General features: G+C 43.7%; 1 protein-coding gene and 1 long non-coding RNA gene across 2 annotated transcripts; both read right to left on the bottom strand.

Annotated features, from left to right (window-relative positions):
• Nucleotides 1–898: 898 nt before the first annotated feature.
• Nucleotides 899–1,618, bottom strand: LOC119327545. Its single transcript, XR_005158555.1, has 3 exons — nucleotides 1,532–1,618; nucleotides 1,306–1,439; nucleotides 899–1,202 (listed from the first exon to the last, which is right to left on the bottom strand). It is a non-coding gene; the product is annotated as an uncharacterized LOC119327545 (long non-coding RNA).
• A 10,051-nt stretch (nucleotides 1,619–11,669) lies between these two features.
• On the bottom strand, nucleotides 11,670–13,010 carry LOC119331694. Its single transcript, XM_037604860.1, has one exon. It carries the CDS (start codon nucleotides 12,834–12,836, stop codon nucleotides 12,156–12,158), a length of 681 nt encoding a protein of 226 aa, XP_037460757.1. The 5' UTR covers nucleotides 12,837–13,010; the 3' UTR covers nucleotides 11,670–12,155.
• Between the last annotated feature and the right edge of the window lie 1,185 nt (nucleotides 13,011–14,195).

Here is a 14,195-nt window from a genome sequence, read left to right on the forward strand (position 1 = left end):
TGCAGACCTGATTAGAGTAGTTTTAAATAGCGCGCTAAGCATCTTAGCGGCGGACCTCTTCCAAATGCTATAGCGTGCTATAGCGAAGCTATAGCGCGCTATTTAAAATGTTTGTTCATTTGTTTGGACCAAAGTCTCTTAGCGCAAGACCTTTTGTAAGCGCTATAGCGTGCTATAGCGGAGCTATAGCGGGCTATTTAAAACAGTAGACGCTGATAGGTAACCATAATTGATATTGATAACTCAATCTTTAAATGAGCATGTCTAATAGCCTACAGGATGGAAGAATGCATCAAAACACGAAGTCATATCAATGCAAAAGGGACCACAAAATAACACAAAAGAAGGAACAGATCAACCATGCTTCCAAAATAATTTGTACTTGGTAAAGATATAGCTAATACAAACTACATAACCCAGAGCAGAATTAGCAACTGCAAAAGGTGAAAATAGCAACAACCTATTAGTAGCAGCATCATTATCTCTATTACTTTGTTCCATATATTGCAGCAGCACTGTCCTTCTTCACCCAAGCAGCAACACACAAATCAGAGCAGCAATAACATACAACTCAGAGCAGCAAACAATTTGTAGTAATCCATATCCCAGCAGTAGCCTCTCTCATATCTGAATCTCTGAATCCCTCACATAGCGGCATGGAAGTAGTAGCACGTAGCACAAAATAGTACCAGCACACACACAACACCATCACCAGGATGTTTGTCCAAAATGCCTTTCAAATTCATTTCACACACTCTCAAATCAATTAACCATGCTTTGTTGAAACAACCAACTCAACTCGCCGGTCTTTCATTCTAAACTTTTAGCAAACAAGAGTCTGCGAGCTAACTGCAGTTTTTTTGCCTGAGAACTGTGTGAATGTGTGTTACACCTACCAAACTAATCAAATTGCTACTCATCGTTTCCTCGCAAAAAATGATACTCAAAGTATCTTGCTCTCACTACTTTTCAAGTTATAGAAAAAATGAAGCGGCACTCCTCTGGTGACAGTGGGTGGCTTCAATTCCTCACCTTGGAGCTTTTCCTGGCCAGCATCTCGTTGGGGTTCTGCTGCTGGAACACACTCGGCAGCCATACCCACAGCAGCGTGACTCCTATAACTCCAACTGCAGCCGTTGTATCCTCTCCAACAGCTCCTTCACGTAGTCGATCGTGTCCTCCGGGATTGACGTCCTGTCCATCTGGCCAAAATCAAATCCACAAAAAGAATAGACACTCAGTTCAATGTACTTCCAAGATTCTACCCCCTGGATTTGCCAAGATCGATGGTTGGTGTTTATTTACCTTGCTGGTCTTCGGTGTTGACGGCCGCTAGCATCGAGAAGGGAAACATGCAATCGCTAGATGAAGCATTCTTTCAGTTTGTGCCTGAACTTGTTAATTCGGTGTATTGGCACCATTTCATCCATGATAGTTCCCTCTTGATATGTTCTAATTACTGACACGATCTAATTATCGAGTATATGTTGAATAAAACACGACACTATATAAGTTGTGGGTCAGATGTAACCTGACTGTAAACCATGACAATATTGAGTTCAAATAGTGCCTCTATTTATGGGCTTCTGAATACTCAAATCCTGGCGATATGCACAACCTCTGTAAAAATACGATTAATAACCCTAAAGGGCGTGTCCGTCCTGCAAGAAAGCATGGCAAGCTGCATGATTAAAATTGTTTCTTTTTCCGAATGTACAATTTTTCAGAAGTATTCCTGCTTATTGAAGACTGCGTAATTTTTTTTGTTTGTTCATTACCCTAAACATCCTCACAGTTGTGGCCAGATAAAATTTAAATGTAGCTGCAGTTTATGGGTGCGCATACATTACACAAATAGTGCACTCTGAAATTTAAAAAAGCAAACAGTGATATTTTTCTGCATATACATGATTCCTCAAGTTTGCATGAGATTACAGCATTTTCCAGTGCGAAAGTTGTCATATCTCTGCTCAAATAAGTGATCTATATGAAAATAAACAGCTCAAAATTGAGATGAAGCAGAAGAATTTGTGCGCTTGGGCTTCTTGTACTCTTTGTGGATCCATAAAAGTACTCCCTCCGTAAACTAATATAAGAGCATTTAGAATACTAAAGTAGTGACCTAAACGCTCTTATATTAGTTTACAGAGGGAGTAGCAAGCAAAAAGAATGAAGATGAATACGGAGCTGCATCTCTACCTCACGCCTTAAATCAACTCCGGACAGAGGAAGGGGCGCGCAGAAGAGAGAAGGGAGAGAATCTCACCTGGACTTGCTTGCTCGTCCGAGGACCTCGCCGGCGAGGAGCAGGAAGCCGCCGAGGGGATCTTGCTCGACGGCTGGGCTCTCCGCGCGGATCACGACGCTAGTGCTCGGGGGTGAGACTTGACGGCGTCGAGCGGCGGCTTCTCGTGCGCGACGCCGTGGTCGATGACCGCGAAGCAGCAGGTGCGGGACTGCGAGTCGGCGTCCTTCTCCCGTTGCCCACCCCAGCGCCACCGCCAGCGTCCTCCCAGATCGGTTGCCCCGGCAGGAAGCTGCTCCCCTTCTCCCCGCAGCCCTCGACGGAGCCATCGGGCTCTGCACCCTTGAGTCCGAAGCGGCGGCGGCGGCCATGCTTTTTTTCTCCATTATGCGGTCATTCGCGTGCCTGGAGGCAGTAGAGGAGAGGTGGTTCGCCAAGCGAGGGCTTCTGACGAGGCGGGTTTTTTATAGTCCCATAAGCGGTCGATGATTTCGCCCGAGTTTTTTCCAGAGAGCGCACGCACGGACACGCGGAGAGTACGTGGCACACGATCAGTCAAACGTAGATAAATCAAACGTGAAAAACGCAGATAGTTCTAGAAGGGTTACACACGTTGTTTTACCAGGACACCGTAAAAAAATCCAAAAAAACCAGAAAAATTGAACCCTTACGAGCCTAGTATTCTTAGTATGTGCTAAATAGTGTAACCTGAACATTCAACTTCTGCAACCGGAACCACCGCATTCTATGTGAATCCTTTGGGTACAGTTCAAAGTTTGCAATGAACGAACATTATTGCTGTGGTTATCTTATTTACAGTTCCTATTTACTGCACCCTACATATATGCATCAGAGGTTGTGTTAATGTTTTTACTGTATACTGAGGAATACTAAATAGCAGTTTATGTGCAATTATGATGCTGTACTAACATGTTATATGAACAGTTTAGTCTTCGGTTACCAAGAATTGAGTTTAGCTCACACAGTAGGAGACGAGGTGTTTTTCCAAAAGTATTCTTAGGTTTTCGCAAGTAAAATGTTTCAAATGCTTGATGATATTTTCTATGTTTTTAAGCATGGGTAGTAACCAGACGCCAGAACTAAGGGACCAAAAAAATGATTATCTCAATCAAAGAAGAAAAGTCCTAATTGTGTTTTTATATGATTTTTCACTAAAAAGGGACAACAACGTTTTTTTCTCCTATGTTGCTTTAGAGGTCATGTACAATAATCATGGGCCTCTATGTCAGTAAAATAATCTTAGTGAACTGGACAATGGTGAAAATACGCTGTACAAATTTACGAGAAATATATTCCACGATTTGGGTGAAATTAATACCACAGTAAAAATAAGTACAATCTTTCAGGTTTGACTAGGTTCTCCATTTTTATGGTATGGAACTGATTGGTCTCTTGGTTGATTTGTGTTTTTCTCTTCCAACACCGAGTGAAAGGGATCAATAAATTGTTCTTAAGGACATGATAGAAACAATTTAGCCATTTGTTCCTTTGAGAAGGTTGTTAGCTAGCCATGTTATTTGCATCTAGCAACAAGTTATTCACAAGACCCCTTTGTTCAACAGTTCATGCAATGATTTGATTCACCTATTGCTTTAGAAAATTTTATCTATCGCAGTGCCTAACTACACCTATGTTTTAAGAAGGATTCACCTGCATTGTGATTTTTATTGCCTCAAACCATTTTCCCTATTTGTTCACCCTTTAAGGTTATTACTATCAGGTAACTTAAATTGGGAAATCTTTGTTCTTTGTATTGTCTAAGAATAGTGTCGAGGATCTACATATAACATCTTTATCTGATTAAATTACCAATTGGAAGATGATCTGCCTTCAAACTCGAGTGATGGAGATTTTGTGCCAATTTGTTCCTTATTTGTGAAGTAGAATTATAGCCTTTGCAATGATAATAGAGGGGGTTCACAAAAACTCAAATTGACTATTCTGGCATGGCAAATTCGTTAGTGTAAAGTTTTAGTTTATGATATGTAGCCCGCATATCAAATTTACCCACATCGGAACATCTCTAACAAATCTGTTTTAGCCAGAGACATTCATAGTCTGAATTTAGTATTGGATTGCAAGATCCAGACTTTCATCCATTTCTAGCAATGTCAAACTGAGAAACTTGCAAAGGTGTAGTTCATTTCAAATATTGCAGCGTAGCTTTTATTTCATTCATTTGTAAGTGATATGTACTATAGTAAGGTTGTTGAAGCATGCAATTGCTGTCAACTCATTTTGTGGTGTATCTTAGTGATTAACACCAAAGTAGACTACAATGCCAATTCTAGACCTCTCATCGATCCTAGAGAAAACACAAAACTAAGCCAGCTAATTGTAATTCCAGTCTATGGATTGCCCGGATTCAATAGTAATAGCCTAATTCGATAAGCATGGTTTATGATCTATATGATCCAGTTTTTTTAATTTTTGAAACATAACCTGTTTTTGTACTTCACGCTTGAACTGTGGTTGCATGTAAGTGATGGAAAGAAAATAAACGTGTCTGACATAGAAACATCAGAAAGTATCCCATAATGGGCCATTTCATCGCAGTTTGCAAGAAATAGTTAACGGGTGTCATAGCTGCTCTATAGTTGTCGCTCATTAGCCAGCATGAAAAAGCATGCCACATACGATAGTATAAACTGAAAAGGTACAATAAAATATATATTTTAGAAGCACCAAGTAGAATGTATGCACACACGAAATGCTAGCCCGTGCCGGTGCACGGGTTTATGACTAGTTTATTTATAATCAGACGCCCTAGCCCTCCCTCGTCGCATAACGAAAAATCGGCGTGGCGGCGTAACGAAAAAGAAGAAGTCTGAACTCTGAAGCTATGGCGTCGCCGGCCAGGGAGGAGGAGCAGGAGGACTCCGAGGCGGCGGTGGCGCCCCTGTTCGTGACGCTCAAGGTGGTGGACCAGAAGCAGAACCTGATCCGCCACGCCATCAGGATGACGGACAAGCTCCAGGCCGTCATGGACACAGCCAGGTCCCCGACGTCTGAGTACGGGACCGGCACCTTCCATTACGACGCCGTCCGCGTGGTCGGCTGGCGCACGCCGGCGGAGCTCGAGATGGAGGACGGCGACGTGATCGATTTCTTCGAGCGGCAGGAAGGCGGGGGTTTGGCCGCCTGATGTGTGTCCTCCCGGTGGATTTCCGATGGTTATGTTATGTATCCCATCTTGTTATGCGTCCGAGTCGAGCTTGTTAAGAAACCATTCCCCGATCTTTTGCTTCTTCCGTTTCTTCTTCCTCGTGCCAGTGAATAAAGTTTCTTCTTGGGGTTGAGAGATCAAAAAAGAAGTTTGATTCAGAGGGAGAAGAAGCGGCAGAAATTAGAACAGAAATATTGGTTCCAGGTCTGGGCTCATGGCTCGGATTTTGGATTCTATCCAGATCTTGGTTCCCGTTTCCTTGTTTTAGGTTCAACAACATTGCCTGCTCATCTCTCCTCGAGTTGCCGGCGTTGTTTCTTCAGATTCCTGGAGCTCTGTTCTTTCTCCTCTTGGCGACGTGGGTTCCGGTAGCGGCGGACGTGAGAAAAGGTACTGAAAGTTTTTAAGCAGCAGTGTCGCGGAGGAGTGAAAATAGAAGAGTTGGGCACTGGGGTAAACTTAAAAGGATTACAATTTTCTGCCTCTAAGGGATCGATTAGATGCAGTTAACTCTTTATTTTGCTCCTCTAAAACCATATCGAGGATCTGTTAAGGGTGCTCTTAGATTGTACTACTAATGAACAACCAACAAATTGATTTTTAACAGTTTTGCTAAAGCATATCTAGATGTGCTCTAAGTATTGTACATTCAAGTTCTACGTTATTGAGGTGCTTCATAATTCCGGGCAACTTTTATAATAGATATGATTCTTTCCTTAAAAAAAGAAAAATTGAAGTTTTCAAGATTTTTTATAATAAAACTAGAGAAAATCATGAACTGCTTCAATAACTAGTACTCTCCTTGTAAACAGATATAAGACGTTTTAGATCACTAAAGAACTCATTTGCTTCCACGCAGTCCTGAAAATAGCACCAGAACCGAACATCACCACTTTCCTGTACCTCCCAGTGAAAGCAGCAAACCAAGATTACCATCTATCCCTAATAATAAAGCACGGATTGACTCCGTGGTTCACCGTTACAATACGCTTTCTTTATGTAAACATATACTTGAGGTGGTGGTACTAAACCGTTCATCGATTTCGCTCAGATCGCTCGACACCGAGAAAGCGAACGAAACAGCCCATCAAGAACGAAGAAACAGGCCAGTGACCCGCGGGCGTAGCTCAGGCATTACCCCATGAGGCCGTAAGTTTCGTTGTCACGCGCGTGGGCCGAACCGACATAGCCCACATTTTACTAAACCGATGAGCAGAGGAGCAGCGAAAAATACTTTCTGCATGAGGATTAGAACTCATAAATAGTCCCACCTTGCTCCTTTTCAACCAATTCAATCAATTTATATACGCGGGCGACTTTTCCGCATCAGAAATCAACAAGCCTATGAGAGGAACAGAACGAAGGAATTAATCCGCGAAGAGCAAGTAGGTCTGAAGGAAGAATCTCAAAATAAGCACGCAATCGGCAACCCCAGGAGAGGGAACATAACGGAATTGGAAGGATGGAATGGAATGGAACGGAGCCCCGCGAGCTCGGCCAAGCAAGGCCGAGCGTCGGAGCAGAGGAAGAAAAGGGCACCAACGGGTCTCCTGGCCCAGGGCTGGAGGCGGAGGAAGAAAGGGCACCAACGGACACCGCTGCTCGTCGCCGCCGAGGGGGAGGAGGGAGGGGTGTGACCGCGCCGCGCGTGCTCGATCTATTCTACTTGATTGGCTGTGGAAGAGGGAAGAGGGGAGGGGAGTACGCGGCGCCGTAGGTGGGGGTGGGAACTTGGGGCCGGGGCGGAGAAGGAGGAGCAGCGCTGATGGGGGGCGGAGAAGGAGGAGCAGCGCTCCTGGGATATTGGCCTATTGGGTGCTGGCCTGCTGGACGGGATGTGAAGGAGGAGCAGCGCAGCACTGCGTGGATAAAAGAGGGCCACACAGGAGGATTACTCGGTGGGGATTGTTTGCTATGTTTGCTGAAATGTAGAAGAAGCATATATACGTGATGGATGGTGTACGTCGCCTTCACATGAAATTTATCAAAAAAGTTTGCCTTTTTTATGGTGATGAGTGAGAGTGAGTACGATTCGGTCTTTGGGCCAAGTTCAAGTAGTGCAAAAGGAAAAAAAACATAATATAATCTTGCAAACCAAGCAACCAACTTTTTCTTAAAAAAAATATCAACATAGTAAAAACCTGTTTGCTTTTGAATATTAACCAAAAAATGTATATAAACAATCCCACTTCAATGCACCACTACTTTTCCATCCAAAAAAATTGTTTGCATTTAAATATTTTCAAAATTCTAAGAAAAAACATTTAGATTAGTTATTAAACTCTCAAACAATTTTACGTCGGTGCATCCTGCTAAAAACACTTACACCATTGCTCTTCCATCGATGATAGTGCTAAGATGAAGGAAGGACCATCAAAGGACACTCTTGACGACTTTCTCAACTTTACACTACATGGTCTAGACACCAACAATTATTTTTCTAATTGCGGACACCAAATGTGTGTGTGTTTTTAGATAAAGAGTGTTTCAAATTCTTCTTATTTATTTTTTAAAAAACATGCTTTTAAATATGTTCACGCTTGTTTAAAAATGCACAAAACTCCAAAAAAAATGTTCCAACTCTTTTTAACAAAACCATTTAAATTTGACCACAAAATTTTCAAATTTCATAGTTAAAAAACATGTGTTCAAAAAAATGTTCATCTTCAAAAGATGTTTCGGTTATAATAGAAAGATTAAAAATTTCAAAATTGTTTAATTATTTTATAATATAGAAATATTTGTGTTTTCTGAAAAGTAAAAATAGAACCGATTACTAGACTATTCCATGCAGCACTACTCGTTCATTGATGAAAGATGTTAGGGTGGCTTATTTACATCCATGCGTCATACTCCGAAAAGAGATAACATTATAAACTTATGCTGATGTTTATCAGAACTAGATATATAAAATGATGCATGCTGTCATACAGAGCAGGTTTTACGAATTTTTAGCCCGTTGCAACGCACGTGCATTTGTGCTAGTAAGTTTTAAAGCATGAAGGCTGACAGTCAATGTCAATATCCCTAGAGACGCACTTCCAACATCCCAAAACATATCTTGCGAGAGGGCATTGGAAGAACAGGGGCTCATCACAAAACTCACACAGGTCAACTTCCTTACATCCCTACTTTTCAGGTTGTCCCTTGTCAGAATACAGTTTCAGGCTACCAACCAACAGAATACTTAGGGGAAGCTTAAGGATCCACAACATTGTGTACGGAGAAATAACCCTCTTAGTAATAATCAGATAATGGGTACATAGAACTTCAGAGAATTTACCTGAGTTAGTCAAAAGCCACATCACACTATCTGGTTCAGGCTCAACCCTGACTGCATATTTGCTTCAGGTTTTGCCACATGGTGTGAGTATCCTCTCAAAAAGCGCCTAAATGGCCAAAACCTGTCTATGCCCCTGGAGAAAACTTTATGAACGGTAATATTCTGAGTATATGTCTTGTTTTCATATCGTCACCAACAATCCTTTGACAGCACTTATAAATAAATCTTCAAACCAGTAAAATGTTAAAAATGCACAAAATAAACTTAAGATTTCTGGCGCTCTCTACATCATCCTAAAACAAGAAAATAGCATCGTTGGCATACTGGATGATGGCTAGCCCGTCATCCAGCAAATTGGTAACTAGACCCTTAATCAAGACAGCCAAGGCATCAGCCGCAATGGTGAATAAAAGTGGGCAAAAAGGGACCCCACCCCCTGCCTAAGTCCTTTCCTAGTGTTAAAATATTTTCCAAGTGTGTCATTTAACCATAATGCACACTCAGTTCATACCTACTTGTAATGACTTATTCGTCTTAACACTGCAGAAGGCTTGGCACAAATGATTAAGGAGTTTCACATGCACAGGTTCAGATGGTAATCGTAGCATACTACAGAAAACCCGTGTGCATGCTATGATACCCTGAGAAAGTTTATCAAAATTGCACTTTAAAACTTGATCAAACCAGCAAAAAGAACATAAAAAGAAAGACTTGTTCAAGAATAGAGCATACAACACGATCTTAGCTTTTTAAGGCTTCCAATCAATGTGTGCAATATGCCCAGCAAATATTAACCTTCATCATTTTCCCCGATAAAGATTATAACCTCATCTAATGGTTCCTATTGTTTTTCGAAATAACACCGAATTATTAGAAGAGATTTAGTTATGTACCAACACTCACAAGGCGATCTCCAATCTTTTACATTGCATATGTGAGGGTAGAGTAGTAATACAGCTAAAAAAATATGTATTTAACCAGTACACATTAATTCATGAAAGAAACTAGCTAGTACGCCACATGTTTGAGGCCTCGCGACACCATAAACACTTCTACTCATAAGTATATGACTACTCTGGAATCAACAACTAGATCCACTAAAACACTGTTGCTGTAAATCTGCAGTCTTACAAAGATATAGCGGAGCTCATAACACTGTGTATATCACCTACTCCCTCCGTTCCAAAATAGATGACCCAACTTTGTACTAACCTTAGTATAAAGTTAGTACAAAGTTGGGTCATCTATTTTGGAACGGAGGGAGTACTTCACTACTCGTGGATTGCCTAGTTGAGTAGTTGTAGCTTATTAAAAGATCGAACTATTCTGCATCCAAGTTGCAAAACTTGAGAATTGTTTATGTGGTTCATTGATCTTGTAGAATCTCTTGCTGTAGAATCGTCTAACTGCAAAAAATCTTCTGAGTGTGTAAACTGGGTGATACTCCAGGGCCATTGCATTTGCCAGAAAGTCAAGGCATTTGAACATATGATATCTCAGACCTCGCAAGGCAAGGTGGAAAGATCCTTGTAACAAGAAGGTCTGAAACTTTTCACTTGCCAAATTTGTCTACAATGACTCTAGAGAGGCCATTCCATTGTTTAGTTTTTCCATCAACTTTGAAAGGTTTGGCAATTCCATTAACGATATCAGGGATATTTCGTCCACTTTATCAAAATGAAAGAGGGTCCTAAAACTGAAGAAGCCAAATAAAGCTGAAACGGCCCCTAGTGGACAGGCAATATGTGAAGAGGAACTCTGCTGAAGAGGCCAAAACAGCTCATAGTGTGAAATGCAGTGGAGACTGGAGACAGATCAGTGCCCAGTGGAAGGCATGAATGAAGCTGTAAATTCAGCTGAGTCTGATACTGTCATCTAGTAAATCAACTTAGAGCACAAATGCAGAAATGCTGAAGTGCACAATAACCTTAGATCACTAATATATACTGCAGTCTTTCAGAATGTCAGTAGTAAATGGTCTAACTTCTTGCTTAATTACCCACTAGTAGGTTTTTCAGAGCATAAAGATGGAATTTCTAAACACAATTGGATAACATCACAAAAGACCAACCTAATTGAGCTGAGCACCCCTGTCCTTGGGATCAAGGGGCACTCTCTATAGAGTAACAGTACAAAATGGTAGCTACAGTACCTAATCACATTCCTTAGCACGAGGTTTGAACCAGTATACAAACTAATTCATGAAAGAAACTAGCTACACCACACGCAAGCAGCCTCACGGTACCAAAAACATTTCAACTCTGGAATCAGTGACTAGATTCCCTGAAACACTGTTGCTGTAAAATCCGCCAAAAGTATAGCAGAGCTCACAGCACTGTGTATACCGCCTAGTTTACTAGTCCTGATTTAGACTAGTTGTAGCTATTCAAAAGAGTGAACTATTCTCCCAAAAAAAATTGAATTGTATCCAAGCTTCAAAAAAACTTGAGAATTGTTCATGTGGTTCATTGATCCTGTAGAATCTCGTGCACTAGAATCATCTAACTGCATTCTAAATGTGTAAACAGGGTGATACTCCAAGGCTATTGCATTAGCCAGAGAAGTCAAGGCATTTGAATATTTGATAGCTCAGACCTCACAAGGATGGAAATATCCTTGTGCCAAGATGGTCTGAATGCCAAATTTGTCTACAGTGCCTAGAGAGAGGCCATTTGCTGTTTGGTTCATTTATTTAGCTTTTTCGACCAACTTTGTAATTTCTTGTAATTTACTTGCTGAAATCAAGGATGTTTCCTCCACTGTATCAAAAGAGAAAGAAAAGGAAAACTGAAGAGGCCAAATAAATCGGAAACGTGATGCCTGTCTGCTGAAAAAGCGAAAACTGCTCCCAGCGAAATGCGGTGGAGACTGGAGACAGATCAGTGCCCAGTGGAAGGCATGAATGAAGATGCAAAATCAGTCGAGACTGATGCTGTCATCTGGTAAATCAACTTAGAGCACAAATGCTCAAATGCACAATAACCTTAGAACACTAATATAGTATATACTGCTGCCTGTCAGAGTGTCAGTAGTAAATAGTCTAATTTCTTGCTTAATTCTGCACTATTAAGTTTTTCAGAGCATAAAGATGTGATTCCTACACTCATCTGGATGATCACAAAAGACCAACCTAATTGAGCTGAAGTGCACAAGAACTCTAGAACACTAATATATGCTGCTGTCTGTCAGGGTGTCCGTAGTAAATAGCCTAAATTCTTGCTTAATTCCCCACTAGTAAGTTTTTCAGAGCATAAGATGGAATTTCTACACGCAATTGGATAACATCACAAAAGACCAACCTAATTGAGCTGAGCACCCCTGTCATTCGGATAAGGAGCACTGTCTAATCGAGTAGGAAAACAAAATGCTAGGGTGCTAATCCCATTCCCTAATTAGCATGAGGATTGAGCTGATTTAGTTACCAGCGGATCTTTCTATTGCTAACCAGCTCCTCCTCCACCGCCGGCGCCGCCGGGGCTCCATCTGTGCAGGCCGTCGCAGCTCAGGGTGGCGCGCGCGAGCTGCCGCTGGACGCACTTCCAAGCGGGCGCCCTCCTCCTCACCGCCCGGATCCTGGCCCTCCTCGCCGTCGCCTTGGCCTTGGCCACCAGGGACCGGTACCGGCGCACCCTCCACGCGAGGATCCGGCGCTTCGCGGGCCTCTGGAGCACGCATGGCGCTTCGTCGACGCCGCCGCCGCGCCTCCTTTTGGCGCCCGAATCCCTGCCCGAATGGCTCGAGGAGACGGCGTCCCCGCCGGAGTCGATGTCCATGTCGGCCGCGGTGCTCGGCTCGGCGCGGTCCGCGGGGGCCGTCCGGCCGGCCAGCCGCTCCGCCACTCTCATTGCCCCGGCGAGGGCGAGCAGGCGCTGGGCGGAGCCGACGACGACCGCGCCCGCCGGCGCGCGGAGGAGCGCGTCCTCTCCCGCGCTCGCGCCCGCGCGGGGCAGGGCCTCGACCCTGGCGTAGAGGTTGCCGGCGCTGTCCATCAGGCACTCCTTGCCGAGCAGGCTGACCGGCAGGGCGAGGAAGGCCGCGGCGTCCTCGGCCGAATCCTGGAGGGGCGTCGGCGCCTCGGCGCCGACGAGGAGCCTCACGCCGAGCGGCCGCGCCGTCGCCATCCGGAGCTCGGCGGGGCGGTTCCCCCTGATCCGATCGATATCCCAGCCAGCTTACCGAGGAAGGAAGGAAAGGAAACCTTGTTGGGTGAGGCGCGAGCTGCTCTCTCACTCTCAGTGCTCGTTGTCAGTGTGCGCCCGCACTCCGGACGGCCAGCCAAGGATGCAGAGCCGGCTCACGGCCGTCGTGCTCGTGCCACCCGCGGCAGACTGAACACCGGTTTTTTGACGTTACTCTCCATTATGTTATGAAGTTATCGTGTGCAGCGCCCGCCGTCGGCCTATGTCACCCGATCCAAATTGCTTTTTTTTAACAATCTCACTAAGCTTCTTATTTAACTCGTCATAATGTTTACATAGACGAAAGAAAAATCACGGGATTGCTTAACCAAACGCGGCGGCCAATCCGAAGTGAAAGAGCATGCTTCGTTAAAATTATGAGATTCAGTATTCGAACTCATAAACTCACGGCTAAAAGTGCAAGCAGTAAAAAGTCTAGATCGATCTGAGATCTCTCAAATGATGGCTCTGTAGACAGCGGCACTCCTCTGCTTGATATCATCAATCACGATATTGCAATGAGGAGCTACAAAGATCCTTCGTTCATATAGGTCATCTGCCAAAGCCGGTGATTCCCGGACTGCTAGGGCTTCCAGTGTTGTGGGATCATTAATACCAATTAGAGTAATCGGCGATGCCCCCCATGAAGAGTTTATCATGGTCCCTGCAAACAGCTGCAACAGATCCAGCCGAGATGTTCCGCGTAAACGCCGCATCTACGTTAATCTTGCTCATATTCTCCGGAGGAGCAATCCACCAATTTGGCCGGGGCGGGACATTTGCTGGCTCGCCGGATGGCATCCTCAGCACCTCCAGATCATTAATGAAGTTCACAAAGGTATTTGTGGCGAAAGGTGTGTGGTGTATATCCCCGGATATCAGTTTCCTCCTCGAACTCCATATTACCCAAAGTGTAACTTCTATCCTGGTGAAATCGGCATGAGATAGCAAAGCTCTGCAGATTAAACAATCATTGCTTTACTACTAGGGAAAATCTTATACACAACACCTTAGCAATAGCGCTGGACAAAATCATGCGCTACTGCTACTTAGTAGCAGCGCTCGTAAATAAATCGCGCTACTGCTATAACTTTAGCAGTAGCGTGTACTAGCAAAAAGTGCTGCCACTATGTTTGAACTGGGCGCACATTGCTAGCCCAACTTAGCAGTAGCGCGTATCCTCGCCTAGCGCTACTGCTATTCTCCTTAGTTGTAGCGCTTTTCTCGCACACGCGCTACTCCTAACCCTACCTTATCCTCCCCACGCGGCTGACCCTCTCTCACTCACTCTCCCTTTCAGTC

Source organism: Triticum dicoccoides, chromosome 7A, assembly GCF_002162155.2.
Source record: "Triticum dicoccoides isolate Atlit2015 ecotype Zavitan chromosome 7A, WEW_v2.0, whole genome shotgun sequence".
Classification (NCBI taxonomy): Eukaryota; Viridiplantae; Streptophyta; class Magnoliopsida; order Poales; family Poaceae; genus Triticum; species Triticum dicoccoides.